Source organism: Argiope bruennichi, chromosome 10 (genome assembly GCF_947563725.1).
Source record: "Argiope bruennichi chromosome 10, qqArgBrue1.1, whole genome shotgun sequence".
Lineage (NCBI taxonomy): Eukaryota > Metazoa > Arthropoda > Arachnida > Araneae > Araneidae > Argiope > Argiope bruennichi.
Window position 1 is genome coordinate 31,930,645 of NC_079160.1, and position 17,350 is coordinate 31,947,994.

At 29.6% G+C, this 17,350-nt stretch overlaps 1 protein-coding gene across 1 annotated transcript; it reads right to left on the minus strand.

Moving 5' to 3' along the window:
* Positions 1–912: 912 nt before the first annotated feature.
* LOC129987490 (uncharacterized) lies at positions 913–10,301 on the minus strand. The gene is made up of 2 exons (XM_056095465.1): positions 9,311–10,301; positions 913–1,327 (listed from the first exon to the last, which is right to left on the minus strand). Exons 1-2 carry the CDS (start codon positions 10,192–10,194, stop codon positions 913–915), a joined length of 1,299 nt encoding a protein of 432 aa, XP_055951440.1. The 5' UTR covers positions 10,195–10,301.
* Positions 10,302–17,350: the final 7,049 nt, after the last annotated feature.

The following is a 17,350-nucleotide window of genomic DNA, read 5'->3' on the forward strand; positions in this document are numbered from 1 at the left end:
ATAATTATATTTATGTTTTATAACAATTATTAAACGGTGTTATTGTAAATGACTAAGAAACATGGAAGTTGAGTAATAAGAAGTTCATACATGCTTCCAATTTACTTACAAAATGATATTTTTCAATGGAATTTTGACCTGTAGAAAAATTTTTAACCTTCACATGCAATTAAAAAAATTAGCAATCTAATCTAATAAATGTGAGCTGGTTTTTTTTTCTTTTGTTTATAACAATAATATAAAAGACATTAGTGTATATAGTTAAGAAACAAGTAAGGTGTGCAACAAGAAGATCATGCTTCCAGCTTACTTGTAAAATGAAATGCTTCTATGGAATTTTCAGCAGCAAAGAATTTTTGAAAACAATGGGATTACCTTCATGTTCAGTTAAACAAAAATGGCGGTCTAATATAATATTATGAGCTTTTTTAAATAATTATTTCTATGTTTTATAACAATTATTAAACGGTGTTTCTGTATATGACTAAGAAACATGGAAGGTGCGTAATAAGAAGTTCATACATGCTTCCAATTTACTTACAAAATGATATTTTTCAATGGAATTTTGACCTGTAGAAAAATTTTTAACGTAAAATTTTCAACCTTCACATGCAATTAAAAAAAATTAGCAATCTAATCTAATAAATGTGAGCTGTTTTTTTTTCTTTTGTTTATAACAATAATATAAAAGACATTAGTGTATATAGCTAAGAAACAAGTAAGGTGTGCAACAAGAAGATCATGCTTCCAGCTTACTTGTAAAATGAAAACCCTTCTATGGAATTTTCAGCAGCAATTTTTTTTTTTTTAAGTAATGGGTAATTAGCATCACGTCCAATTAAACAAAATATGAATTGAAAAGTTAAAGATTTTTATACAATGACAGATGAAATTACAAAAATAATAAGTAAATTACTTTTCCAGATTTAAATAACGTTGCAATTTTGGAGGGAGATCAATTTGACAGATGCCTTCTGGAAGCCATTGATTATTTTCATACAGGATTCTGCGTACTGTGGTTCTGCAATAATGCTGCAATGACCGAGGTTCCACAGTTGAATCAACTTTACCAACAGCTCGGCAGTAAAACTTGTAAATTTTTGCAATCTCTTCGGGACTGATGCTGAATCTTTCGTAAGCTGCCGTCATTTCTTCATTATTTAAAAAAGTATCAGGAACTGACTCCCATACTAATCGAACAGCCTCAGCTGCAGCAAGACCAATTCGAAATCTTAGGACACGAAACCAAAGCAGTAGCAGCAACAAAATTTCTCGCTTTTCCACCGGAGTTCTAAAGTTTGTGAACCTCCAATTAGGCCTGTCTCGGCTAAAAGAAAAAGAAAAAAATATGAAAAATTAAGAAATACGTGCATATACATATATTGATTTTGATTGCAGTTTGGTACATATTTTACATATGAAATATATCATATATATCAATTTTGGGGAAGATTTCACCTAACACAGCTATCTACTATTCTTTTAAAAGCCTTTGACGCGCAGTTGTATCACGGTAAAACCACGACTTTCTAAAAATTATTTCTAAAAACTCGGTGGTTTCTAATCGAAACCAGTCTCTAAAATAATATTCTAACTTTAATAATTGCCTGTAAATGTCAGCACACTAGTTAATATCCCAATTGTACAAAAAAAAAAAAAAAGCGTCATTTTTAATACATTTTCTCAATACTTTCAATTTAATTATTTTTCATCAAGCAAAAAATAAACAAACTCAAAATGCATTCTTTGTATGAAAGCTGTCTACAATATACACATTTTTTTCAAATGAAATCGCGAAAGAAAAGTTTTTCATACTTGACTTCTTTTTTAGGTGGTTTCTTAGGCATACCACTTGCACCTGCGGCATAAGATTCTCTACCACTTGAAACGCGTGAGCCAAACATATGTTTTTCTTCCCCTGACTGTCATAGTCAAGTGGCTGAAAATTTATAGGGGGTTTTGCCACGTGTTTTGTGGGTGAGGAATTTATTTACATTTCAGTAAGGTTTATACGAATAGGAGGGTTGACATTTTCACTTTTTCATTTGCGTTCTTCTTCTATTACAGGGGTGTTTGTGGGACCCCAAAAAATCCCCTGAAACTTTTACGGACTTACTACCGACATTTTGGAGTTTCGAGAAAGGGGGGGGGGGCAGAAATGAAAAATTACAATTATCAAGTATTGAATGACCTAATTATAAAAGTTCAATGAATTACTTTTTTTACAAAATTAATAACCATACATTTTCAAACATATAAACTACTACATTTTATGTAAATATTTTAAATTACCTGAATTAACTCTTTTAAAAAAATTATCTAATTTCTGCTGCTTTTTTTTATTTTCTGATGTTTGTGGGCTTGTCTTTCTTTTGTGGTGAACTTCATAATTGCAGGAAGGTTGACTTTTATTTTCCTCATTTACAGTTGAAGAAATTTCCTCGAGAATTGCACATGCAGAGGTAGAAGCAGTTTGCTTTTCTGCTAATGTAGAAAGTTTTTCAGAGACTATTATAGGTGACTCATCTGAAATACATGTTTTTAAGTCCTCTTGATATGTTTTCCAACTTCTGTTCATATTTAGTAAGAGATCTTTGTGAATTGGATCAGTCATTGGATTTTTTGAGCCATATTTTTCACATGAGGTTTCTTTAGAAGCCATTAAATCATATTTAATAGTCTGCACTGCATCTAGGGAATCAATCTTAAGAGAGGTTCTATAGTCAGTGACAAGTGTATCCATTAAGTTGAATGCACTTTCCACTAATGGGCCATGGAAGCAGCTAAGGCAGGCTTTGACCAATTTAGCCAATGTAGGATACTTATAATCATTTGTGAAATCATCTTTTAAATTAAAAACTTTAGACCAATATTTATCAATTGTATACTTGACTTGATTTCCACTTTCATCAGATGTGTAGAGCATTTCTTTGGTGATATCAATATCACTCTGGTATAACCTTATTTCAGCTTCTACTTTTGACTTTTCATTATCACTAAAAATATGGGACATAAAAGATGATAATTTTTCAAAAGCTAATATTATACTGGTTTTACCTCTTAGCTCTGGATCTAATGCTGAAAAACTAATTAGATATGAATTTTTAAGGGGTAATTTCTGTTTCATATGCTGTGCTGTATTAGTATAAGCTTTCATCAGAGAAATTTGGAATTCTTTTGCTATTGGATGATTTTTTGATAATTTCTTCAGGAGAGTGGAAGCTTCTGCACCAGTAAATATTACTTTGCTAGGTAGATGGAATTCTGGATTTGTGACATCAACCTTTAATAAATCATTATAAGGTGTGCACTCTATATTTTCTGGCTTCATAAAAAAAGAGAAAAATTTTGCCATCAATTTATAAATACTGGAATGTATTAAATGAAGCATTGGTTTTTTTTTTGTTTTTGTTTCAAATAATTTAATATATGTGTTGAACTCTGGTAATACTGCTGAATATAATGCCATATGCAATAAAGTTTTGTTTTGCATAACAAATAACCCATTTAGTATTCCTTTTTTCCGAGCTAAAGCATCCTTTGGGAGTTGTTGGGAATGCAAGCAAGAATACACCCCTTCAACAATTTTTTTCTGAGCTGCAGAAATATTTATTTTATTGTATACAGTTTCAACATAAGAAAAATAATCCCCTTTATCAGTTTTATCCAAGTAGTGAAAATAAAATGCAATAAGAGCATCCCACAGATCTTTGATTCTTTCTAAACACATAAAATGTACACCCACCTATTCGTCTGGTCTCTTCAAGGGCTTAAGTCTTTTAATGGCAAGGGATTCACAGATTTTGAAAAAAATTTTCTCTTTTACTGCAACTTTTCATATCAAAATAGATGTCATCAAACAAATCTTCTAAGTATCTATCAAAACATGAAGCAAATTTTTTTGCACAGTTATTAGCTGTGTGACATGTGTCACCATCAATATCTAATAAGTGGGGTGCTTTGTTTGATCGTAGTCTGGTTTCAACACCCTTTTTTTCCACGCATGGTGTTACATGAGTCCATTAATACACTAATTAAGTTTGCCCATGGAATATTATTATCTTCAATAGTATTAACAACTGCGTTAAAAACAGCTTCTGAATTGCAAGATTCCATCTTTAGAGATGCAAAATGATGAACTACAATTTCATTTTAATTGTTGTCATAAAACGGCACCAATATTGCCAGTATACTTTCTTGAGCATTGCTAGTACTTTCATCCAAATTTAGAGAAAATGGAGTCTCCTTTAAAGTTTTAATGATATTTTCCTTAATAGTTTTTGCGAGCCCATATTTCATCTTATAACATGCAGTAGTCCTGGGCATTTCCAACGAGTTTAGTGCCGTCTGATCGCGGCTCAACTGTTTGCAGAGTTCGATTAAATTGGGAGATACATTGAAAGAAAGAGAATTCTCGGCGATAAACGAAGTTATTAATACCTCTTGGCGTGCTTTTCTTGTCACTATATCCAATGGCCGAGCATCAGTCTCCAGTAAGTCATCAGTATTTTTTGAATTAGCATAATTACTTAAAATCATTGAATGTCTAATGCACTTTGAATATTTTATGTGCGTCACAGTTTTAGAATGATTTGTGAAAGCCTTGAATCCTTCCCCACCATACTTCAGCAGTGAGTTACAAAAAACACAATATGCTTGTCCAGCAACATTTATTTTCTTGCACCATGTGCCGATGGTATCCCCATTACCATCGCTCCGTTCAATCCAATTCCATCTAAATGCATTCCGGACACCTTCTTCTAATTGTATAATATCACTATTTATATCGAGAAATTTCATAGTGAAATTCTCTTGCGTACATAAATAAAAAAATATTTCAATAAACGAAACGAAAAATTTACACGTGCATCAATAAATGAAACGAAAATTTTACACAGCGGAGAAAAAAAAGTTGCGAAGCGATCAATGACAAATAGCTAATACGGCGAAAATTCCCCCTTATCTACTTATTGGCGCCACGCCAGGAGAGATAAGACCTTTGAACTCAGAGTCACGTGATCGCACATCTGGTCGAACGAAGTCTCTCCCTTTTTTTTCTGGCGCGCCTACTTGCCGAAAAGAATCCAGAAGAGAATGTCCGAGAACCGGGGGAATGAGTCATAACTCGCAATAAGGAAAGAACAAAAAAGAAGTTTTTCCCCCCTTTTCACGCATTATCACTGCCTTTGGAGAAAGAAAGGAAAAGTTTTCACCACACACACTGACATTGCGTTTTCTGCTTTCAAAGCAAACAAAATTACCCAGATCAAAATAAATAATTCATTATTAATCCTACTTCCTTTTGAACGACGATCCCCGGAATTTCCGGGTATCGAAGTTCAAAATCCCCGGAATTCCGGGGTTTTCCCGGAGCACAAACACCCCTGCTATTAGCAAGCAACCATATTATGGGGATGTTAAATATATTTCCTAATATAGTATAATTTTCTTAACTTTTAAATAGTTAATTTAAATATTATGTTTCTTTATAACTTGAATATAATGTTGATTGTATATAAAGTCTAAATGCCGCGTAAAGAACTTGCCATTGTTAGCTTTATTTAAGAATTGCTTGTAATTAAAATTGTTTATTTTCCTTTTATAATTTTTTTTTTCATGTTGTAAGATTGTATAAATAGTTTTCCTTGATAATATTGTATGTTTTAGTGTTTCCATAAATAAATAGTGAATAATTATGTTACAAAACGAATTAAAAAGTATTCATTATTTACAAGAAGAATATGCCGTAGATGCGCGGTGGTACTCCGGTGAAAATCCCACCCCGCTCGTGGTGCAGTTCCACTATAAATTTTTAAAAATTTATTTTCCTTTCGCTTAAACCCTAAATTTTGTAAATTAATTACATAATTTTTAAAAATTCATAACATTTGTTTTTGCGCTTCAAAGGGTTAATTTGTTGGTTTCTTTATAGTGCTTCCACACAAACTTTAAAAATTTTGAGCCATGATCAGATGATGAGGACGACACCTGAGCAGGCACCCCTCTCCAAACTTCCTACAAACTACTTCATAAACATAAAATAAAAGATTAGCTCAGTTGCGTAAGGTCAAAAAAAAAATAAAAAAAAATACCAACTTTAAAATTCGGTACAGAAAATAATTCATTTAGCAAAATATTTATTTAATATCACAATTATGAATTTGGAGTTAAATTTGCTGGGCTATGTTTGGGAATACTTACAAAAGTCTTTAAAGGAACATCATCAATCTTCACTAAATAGAAAGTCCAAATATAGATAATCAGCCACAGAATATACCAAATGATCATTTATGTAGTAAGTTTAACTATTCTATCTGTCTTTGGTGACCAACATGTTTACCCAGCTTAATGACTTTTTAGGTTATTAAATAATTAATATGGAATGCATTTTATTATTTGCATTTCATTTTTTTGAAATTGATTGAAAAATATGAATTAAATTGTATCATTTTACTGCAAACTAAAAAAAAAAAGTATATAGATAAATAAAGCGGAAATGGAAATTTTACTTTGGTGTAAAAAACATAAGATTTAATATTTTGACGGATGTGTTTGAATTCTACCATAATTTGTAAAAACATTGTTACAGATTGTGAAACAAATTAAAGAACATAATTAAATTTTAAAGAAAAAATTAAGTTGAAATGGAATTGATGGCATTAAAATGGCAATTCTTTGAATCAAATTAATGCAAAGAATACTTTTATAAGATAATTTTTTAGGAAGATATGAACATCAGTTTCCATAAGCAAGACGGTTAATCCTACTTCCGGGTTTGATTAAACTTTCTGTTTGAAGCCTATTCCTTTAATTTTTTTATATATTTTCTTTCTTCCAACTGAATGGACATTTTAGGGATACGGCGAACCTCCGTCCGAGCATTTCTAATAATATTTTTCCTTGACAGCGCCGAAAGTGAGCATCGAAGGTTCAGAAATCTCGCAAATGTTTCTACTGATAGTGAAAAGGATGATATCTGAAAGTGTTTAAGATATATAATTGGAAAAAAATACAAATTCTATTAAAAATCTGATCGAGATTTTTAAAAGTTCGTGAGAAAAGTAGGAAATCTTCATATGCATTATCTTATAATATGAAGAAGCTTATGCTAAATATTCATTTCATTCAGAAAAGGGTATTTTTGAGTATGCATATAAAAAGGAAAGATAAAAGTTATGAATTTCCAAAACTGCATGTATAAGTTTCTTTTTCCTAAAAAATTTCCAAGTTAAATTACAGTACCTGGAAGACCGAACTTTGCTCATTTACTTTTATTTATTTATTTAAAAAATATTTTTTAATAAAATCTTAATTAATACCGTATTTTGTCCTATGACTCGTTTAATGTTACAAGTGAAGCCGAAATTATTGCAAACAATGTTATATATATATATATATATATATATATATATATATATATAAAGAATAGCTCGTATAAAGTTATAAGATAGATTTTTTTCCTTATTATTTCAATATTTTTATACAGAAAAAAGACCAGTTTCTTTAAAAATAAGGAGTTTTATATGAATGGAAACGAATTCAGAAAATATATGGAGGAAAGGGGCTAAGTTCAGTTTTGGTTTTTCTTATTAAAAATCGTATTTGTCTTAAATAGAGCATAACTGCATAAAAAATATTCATATAATAAAATTATATTTTATTTTTATGCAAATTGAAAATTAGATAAGGAGTAAATTCTAGATAATTTGATATCAAAATGACATCGCACGTGTATTAATGTTCAAAATATGATTGCTTGTGCTGTGGTTGAATGTGGTGTGGCTACAGCGGACACGGACACATTTCCCCCCCCCCCCCACCCCACCTTAAAACAAATAAAGTGCAGATAAATAAGTAAATAAATACTTTTAAATATCACAAATATAATTTAAAACAGTATTTTAAGTGGCAAATCTCTTTCACATGGGATAACGGGTTTTTTTTTAATCGAAGTTTTTTGTTTTTGCACTTGCTTATCGAATTACAAGGATAAATACATTTTTGCCAATCAAATTTAATTACTTATATTACATTATAGTGCGAATGCATTTTAAACATAACGAAATGTAATAAAAATAAAAACTTCCAGAGAAATATTTAAAAATTAATAGTAAGTAACAGTATAATGAAGGGCATGAACGAATTTCAGGGATTTTGTGGAAAACTGTATTTTACAGTCAAATAAATATTAGAACAGGTGCAATTGCATAAAATTAATTAGTTTCATTAATGTAAGTAAAAATAAATACTAGAAGTAAAATATATAAAACAGATGCAAGTAAATAAAAGAAAAATAAACACAAGTAAATAAATATTAACTAACCTTTATTATAAAGGCATAAATATCATTTACCATAGAATTTAGTCCAACCTAGTTACAAAATTAAAGATTTTAGACATTTTTCTAAATTATTTGATGTTTCGAATTCTTTAAGGATGTTTTCAATTCTTTCATCCAATTTTACATATGCTTTTTTCCTTTTTATTCCAGGGTCGCCTAACTCTCTGGATTTCAAATTAAAAGACACTTTTTGTGTTTCTTCTTTTAGTATTTTAACTAATAAGTGGACATTAGGCTGGTTTCTGTTAGTGATTGCATTTAATTTGGAATTCCACCCTTGAACAGAATTATTTGTCCTATGACGCTGTCCATAAACATTCCATACTTTAATGGGCATATTTGGAGAAAGGCCTTCTCTCTCAAAAATATCGGCTTATCTCTACAGCAGGTGCAAAGCTCGAAACTACACAATAGGTGACAAATGACTGATTAGGGAAACAACACAATAGGTGCAAAAATGTCCGCTGTAGCCACTGTCTGCTCTGACCACGTAACCGTGGTTCAAATCTTGTGATAAAATAGGTGGCTCCAAGGTGCATAAATTCCGAAAAAAATCTCTATCTGTGCGAAAATCGAAAGTTTCAATTATCTCTTTTGATTAACTGAAAAACATATTTTCATTTTCATTATTATTAGAGGTAATCAAATGGCAAAAATTCTTATTTTTAATTTTTAATTTCTAATTTAATAACATTTTAAGAATAAATTACACCAATTAAATAATGTAAATAAATACTACATTATTCTGATAATTTCGTTTCGTTCCATGTCTATCGTAACTTTCTGGTTCTGAAGAAAGAAAGAAAGAAAGAAAAAAAAAAAAGGTATCGTAGTTTGCTGTTTTGATAAGTATCAATTCAAATATGAGCAACTAGATATTACATAATATATTTTTGATATAATTAGATAATAGATTTGATGACTAGATATCAGAAAAATATAAAAAGCAAAACAATAAAACATACTTACCTACATTCAAACCTAATTTTGGATGTCAAAAGTTGTTTAAAATAATCACAAAATTTAGGAGTATCTAGAAATTTCATTACTACCTTCAAATATTTCAATGAATCATCGAAGAAGCATTGAACCATCATATTATTGCACCATAACATTATTTCTGGTTTCCTTCCGACTCGATGAACTTGGTAAAGTACATTTGCCAGTCTTTCAGGTTTGTCATTGAAACGAATCCAATTGATGAAATTCACCTTCATCAAACACTTGAACGCAAATTCTGCATCGGATACACCAGGATACATGCAGTCAGCAATGCAATTCACAGTAGATTGCGGCATTTGATGAAATTCAGTTGGATTTATCGCATCGAATTTCATTAGCCATGCTAAAATTTTTAATTTATTGTAATTCTTCTTGCAAGCATATTCGACGAATTGGAATATTTTATTAGCGAAAAAAGCGAACCTAATGTATACTTCCACTATTGGAATTGAGGATGTGTATATTCCCCTGAAAGCATCAAAACTCAAAACATGTTGCGACAAATTGAGTAGCGGGATCGAATCTTTTGCTTGAGGCATGTCCAAATGCAGATTGTACAAAAGTTCTCTGTTTCCATGGATTTTGCGGCATTTTTCTTTGGTATCTATGATGCCTTCCCAATAAGAGAATGATGGATAATACTCTCGTGACCAAGGACAATGGCCGACTCGATAATTTTTGCACAGCTCTAAATTTAATGGTGAAATAGAGTTCATAACAATGAAACTGTGCTGTACAATATCCGCAGGGGTGAACAGCTCCATTCTATTATAGGTTAAATGTTTTGAGAATTTTTCTTCTGGTTGAATACAACGGTTAAATCCAAACAGATAATTTAAACGTGAATTCATTTTAATATTTAAAACAGAAATGAAATGTTTTGATTCTGGATTGCAAGCTCACGCAAGACAGTGGGAACAACGACTATACCACCTAGCAGCTATGGCAGGAGTGGAGAAACGAGAGGTTCCAAGAAGAGTGCGATGCCGCTACCAGGCAAGCAAACAAAGAATAGGAAATTCAAAACGGAGTGAATCAAGACCGAACAGGACTGCCGAAGGCTCCAACCCTGAGGGGGGGGGGAATGACCTTGGGAGAGGGAATCAAAATAGAGGATGGACTTGCAGTACGTAACATCTGTGTTTGGAACTAGGAAGAAGGTGGAGTTAGAATCGAAGAATATTGCGAAATACAGTTTAAAAATTAAATGGAGTTTCTAATTTTTTTCACTACATTCGGAATTATTATTGTTCAAAAATGATTTTATACACATTTTAAAATTTAGGAATTATTTATTTAATTATACATTTCATATGTAGTACAATTTTTTTTTCTTCTACATTCTTGCAATTTCTTATAAATGTTTATTTTTCATAATTTTCAGCAATATATTTCGTTATTAAGATGGGATTCACACTGTTTTCAATCTTCTTCCAGGTAATTAATCGAATTATTTTTTTTCTATTGTTGAAAATAAAGAAAAATATTATATTAATTAATACCTTGGATATTTTAGAGAAAAAATTACTGTCAGTTAAAAGATTTGTTACTGGACAGTTTAATGGCGTTGTAGGACTTACTGTTAAGGTAATTTACCTCAACTAAGAGAATAACTGTAAGGGTATAAAAATGCCAAAATTCTAAAGTCTCTCAAATTTTGATATTGAAAAATACTTTTTTGGGGAAATAATAAAATTAAAACAAAGAAAGAATAAAATTAAAATTATACATAAGAGATTCTATTTAATACTAGAGAGACGGCGTTTTAGACACAACTGAAAAGAGTAAGAACGTCATTTTGACTGCTTATTTTCAATTACCTGAAAGCAAATTTTTTTTCTTGTTTAAATTGATAAAATAGATTTTTACAATAATTTTATTATAAATTTCTCATTTCCTCTCTTTTCTTCTTTGGCGTGCCTTCGGAGGAGTAGATACTATTATATTTGATAATTTTGCTCAAATTCCTCCCATTTTGTGAATTTAATTATTTGTGTAATCTGTACATTTCACATCACCAACGTGTTTGTTTAATCCACAGAATTTTGGGCAACTTTAGAGGTGTAAAATAACTGTTTGTTCTTACATTCCTTCTAATAATATGAAATAATTCGGATAAGATTCATATTACATGTTTATCAATGGATGCATTTGCAATTTTTTACTAAATATGAAAATGCATTGAGCAAATATTTTGATAAACATAAGCTGCTATTCTAAATTTAGTCTTGAGATTATCCCATTTTAGCGATCTATAGTAAACGAGTAGATTAAGCATCATTTTACTGGCAGATGAGCACTATTCTTTGATTAGAAAGTGCCCATTTGCCATTTTTTTCCTGTTTTATAGCAGGATAAACAATTTCAATCATTTTTCAGATCTCCGTTACTAGAATAAAATAAGTTTATCTGTTCGAAATTTTTCAATTCTTGTACATCTGTGTTCCTACTTTGCAAATATTTCTTTATTTCATCGAATCTATTATCAGTCATTGTTCCAAAAACAAAGATTAAATCTTCAAGTTGGATACCACAGACTTAAAAAAAAAAAAAAAAAAAAAATTATTAATGTGGATTTTGAAATAACATTTTAATAGCACACATTTTTAATTTAATATCACCTCCGATAATTTTAATAACACATTTATTTTTAAGTATTATATTTCGTTTTAGAACTCCTTTCATTCTTATCTTTGAAGTAACTGCGTGTAGGATATAGACATTTATCAATGAATTTTCTTCGTTTTCTGATTCAGAGAAAAAAGTAATACGTGCAATTTTTACAAAAAAAAAAAAAAAAAAAAAAAAAAAAAGATATGTATTAATGTGGATTTTGAAATAACATTTTAATAGCACACATTTTTAATTTAATATCACCTCCGATAATTTTAATAACACATTTATTTTTAAGTATTATATTTCGTTTTCGAACTCCTTTCATTCTTATCTTCGAAGTAACTGCGTGTAGGATATAGACATTTATCAATGAATTTTCTTCATTTTGTGATTCAGAGAAAAAAAGTGATATGTGCAATTTTTACAAAGACAAAAAAAAAAAAAAAAAAAAAAGTCAGCATTTTGCCACATAAGCTTATTCATTATCTTTGCCTGGAACATATAAAATAAGATTTTAAATCCAAACCAGAATCGGTTTTACATTTTTTTAAAAAATCAGATTAATTTCTTTTATCATAGATTTTTTTTTTTTTTTTTTTTTTGTCGAACAGGCGAGGAAGTGAATGAATTAAAAGAAAAACTATCGAAAGAAATGAAATGCCAGTCATTTCAATAAAGCAGATGCTCTCAAACAGAAAAAGAGATTTATGTGAGTAGTAGATACTTTTTACAGCCATCATTTTTTATTTATACCCCTTCCAATAAAATCATATACAAATATTAAGTGTATATAATTAAAGACAAATAGCATGTAGATAAATTATTAATTGTATGGTGGATTGCGAAGAGCGAGGATAGAACCTGGGGCCTTCCACATAAGCTTATTTATTATCTTTGCCTGGAACATATAAAATAAGATTTTAAATCCAAACCAGAATCGGTTTTACATTTTAAAAAAAAATCAGATTAATTTCTTTTATCATAGATTTTTTTTTTTGTCGAACAGGCGAGGAAGTGAATGAATTAAAAGAAAAATTATCGAAAGAAATGAAATGCCAGTCATTTCAATAAAGCAGATGCTCTCAAACAGAAAAAGAGATTTATGTGAGTAGTAGATACTTTTTACAGCCATCATTTTTTATTTATACCCCTTCCAATAAAATCATATACAAATATTAAGTGTATATAATTAAAGACAAATAGCATGTAGATAAATTATTAATTGTATGGTGGATTGCGATGAGCGAGGATAGAACCTGGGGCCTTCCACATAAGCTTATTTATTATCTTTGCCTGGAACATATAAAATAAGATTTTAAATCCAAACCAGAATCGGGTTTACATTTTTAAAAAAAAATCAGATTAATTTCTTTTATCATAGATTTTTTTTTTTTTTTTTTGCCGAACAGGCGAGGAAGTGAATGAATTAAAAGAAAAATTATCGAAAGAAATGAAATGCCAGTCATTTCAATAAAGCAGATGCTCTCAAACAGAAAAAGAGATTTATGTGAGTAGTAGATACTTTTTACAGCCATCATTTTTTATTTATACCCCTTCCAATAAAATCATATACAAATATTAAGTGTATATAATTAAAGACAAATAGCATGTAGATAAATTATTATTTGTATGGTGGATTGCGATGAGCGAGGATAGAACCTGGGGCCTTCCACATAAGCTTATTTATTATCTTTGCCTGGAACATATAAAATAAGATTTTAAATCCAAACCAGAATCGGGTTTACATTTTTAAAAAAAAATCAGATTAATTTCTTTTATCATAGATTTTTTTTTTTTTTTGTCGAACAGGCGAGGAAGTGAATGAATTAAAAGAAAAATTATCGAAAGAAATGAAATGCCAGTCATTTCAATAAAGCAGATGCTCTCAAACAGAAAAAGAGATTTATGTGAGTAGTAGATACTTTTTACAGCCATCATTTTTTATTTATACCCCTTCCAATAAAATCATATACAAATATTAAGTGTATATAATTAAAGACAAATAGCATGTAGATAAATTATTAATTGTATGGTGGATTGCGATGAGCGAGGATAGAACCTGGGGCCTTCCACATAAGCTTATTTATTATCTTTGCCTGGAACATATAAAATAAGATTTTAAATCCAAACCAGAATCGGGTTAACATTTTTTAAAAAAAATCAGATTAATTTCTTTTATCATAGATTTTTTTTTTTTTTTTGTCGAACAGGCGAGGAAGTGAATGAATTAAAAGAAAAATTATCGAAAGAAATGAAATGCCAGTCATTTCAATAAAGCAGATGCTCTCAAACAGAAAAAGAGATTTATGTGAGTAGTAGATACTTTTTACAGCCATCATTTTTTATTTATACCCCTTCCAATAAAATCATATACAAATATTAAGTGTATATAATTAAAGACAAATAGCATGTAGATAAATTATTAATTGTATGGTGGATTGCGATGAGCGAGGATAGAACCTGGGGCCTTCCACATAAGCTTATTTATTATCTTTGCCTGGAACATATAAAATAAGATTTTAAATCCAAACCAGAATCGGGTTTACATTTTTAAAAAAAAATCAGATTAATTTCTTTTATCATAGATTTTTTTTTTGTCGAACAGGCGAGGAAGTGAATGAATTAAAAGAAAAATTATCGAAAGAAATGAAATGCCAGTCATTTCAATAAAGCAGATGCTCTCAAACAGAAAAAGAGATTTATGTGAGTAGTAGATACTTTTTACAGCCATCATTTTTTATTTATACCCCTTCCAATAAAATCATATACAAATATTAAGTGTATATAATTAAAGACAAATAGCATGTAGATAAATTATTAATTGTATGGTGGATTGCGATGAGCGAGGATAGAACCTGGGGCCTTCCACATAAGCCTATTTATTATCTTTGCCTGGAACATATAAAATAAGATTTTAAATCCAAACCAGAATCGGGTTAACATTTTTAAAAAAAAATCAGATTAATTTCTTTTATCATAGATTTTTTTTTTTTTTTTTGTCGAACAGGCGAGGAAGTGAATGAATTAAAAGAAAAATTATCGAAAGAAATGAAATGCCAGTCATTTCAATAAAGCAGATGCTCTCAAACAGAAAAAGAGATTTATGTGAGTAGTAGATACTTTTTACAGCCATCATTTTTTATTTATACCCCTTCCAATAAAATCATATACAAATATTAAGTGTATATAATTAAAGACAAATAGCATGTAGATAAATTATTAATTGTATGGTGGATTGCGATGAGCGAGTATAGAACCTGGGGCCTTCCACATAAGCTTATTTATTATCTTTGCCTGGAACATATAAAATAAGATTTTAAATCCAAACCAGAATCGGGTTTACATTTTAAAAAAAAAATCAGATTAATTTCTTTTATCATAGATTTTTTTTTTTGTCGAACAGGCGAGGAAGTGAATGAATTAAAAGAAAAATTATCGAAAGAAATGAAATGCCAGTCATTTCAATAAAGCAGATGCTCTCAAACAGAAAAAGAGATTTATGTGAGTAGTAGATACTTTTTACAGCCATCATTTTTTATTTATACCCCTTCCAATAAAATCATATACAAATATTAAGTGTATATAATTAAAGACAAATAGCATGTAGATAAATTATTAATTGTATGGTGGATTGCGATGAGCGAGGATAGAACCTGGGGCCTTCCACATAAGCTTATTTATTATCTTTGCCTGGAACATATAAAATAAGATTTTAAATCCAAACCAGAATCGGGTTTACATTTTTAAAAAAAAATCAGATTAATTTCTTTTATCATAGATTTTTTTTTTTTTTTTTGTCGAACAGGCGAGGAAGTGAATGAATTAAAAGAAAAATTATCGAAAGAAATGAAATGCCAGTCATTTCAATAAAGCAGATGCTCTCAAACAGAAAAAGAGATTTATGTGAGTAGTAGATACTTTTTACAGCCATCATTTTTTATTTATACCCCTTCCAATAAAATCATATACAAATATTAAGTGTATATAATTAAAGACAAATAGCATGTAGATAAATTATTAATTGTATGGTGGATTGCGATGAGCGAGGATAGAACCTGGGGCCTTCCACATAAGCTTATTTATTATCTTTGCCTGGAACATATAAAATAAGATTTTAAATCCAAACCAGAATTGGGTTTACATTTTTTAAAAAAAATCAGATTAATTTCTTTTATCATAGATTTTTTTTTTGTCGAACAGGCGAGGAAGTGAATGAATTAAAAGAAAAATTATCGAAAGAAATGAAATGCCAGTCATTTCAATAAAGCAGATGCTCTCAAACAGAAAAAGAGATTTATGTGAGTAGTAGATACTTTTTACAGAAATCATTTTTTATTTATACCCCTTCCAATAAAATCATATACAAATATTAAGTGTATATAATTAAAGACAAATAGCATGTAGATAAATTATTAATTGTATGGTGGATTGCGATGAGCGAGGATAGAACCTGGGGCCTTCCACATAAGCTTATTTATTATCTTTGCCTGGAACATATAAAATAAGATTTTAAATCCAAACCAGAATCGGGTTTACATTTTTAAAAAAAAATCAGATTAATTTCTTTTATCATAGATTTTTTTTTTTTTTTTTTTGTTGAACAGGCGAGGAAGTGAATGAATTAAAAGAAAAATTATCGAAAGAAATGAAATGCCAGTCATTTCAATAAAGCAGATGCTCTCAAACAGAAAAAGAGATTTATGTGAGTAGTAGATACTTTTTACAGCCATCATTTTTTATTTATACCCCTTCCAATAAAATCATATACAAATATTAAGTGTATATAATTAAAGACAAATAGCATGTAGATAAATTATTAATTGTATGGTGGATTGCGATGAGCGAGGATAGAACCTGGGGCCTTCCACATAAGCTTATTTATTATCTTTGCCTGGAACATATAAAATAAGATTTTAAATCCAAACCAGAATCGGTTTTACATTTTAAAAAAAAATCAGATTAATTTCTTTTATCATAGATTTTTTTTTTTTTTGTCGAACAGGCGAGGAAGTGAATGAATTAAAAGAAAAATTATCGAAAGAAATGAAATGCCAGTCATTTCAATAAAGCAGATGCTCTCAAACAGAAAAAGAGATTTATGTGAGTAGTAGATACTTTTTACAGCCATCATTTTTTATTTATACCCCTTCCAATAAAATCATATACAAATATTAAGTGTATATAATTAAAGACAAATAGCATGTAGATAAATTATTAATTGTATGGTGGATTGCGATGAGCGAGGATAGAACCTGGGGCCTTCCACATAAGCTTATTTATTATCTTTGCCTGGAACATATAAAATAAGATTTTAAATCCAAACCAGAATCGGTTTTACATTTTAAAAAAAAATCAGATTAATTTCTTTTATCATAGATTTTTTTTTTTTTT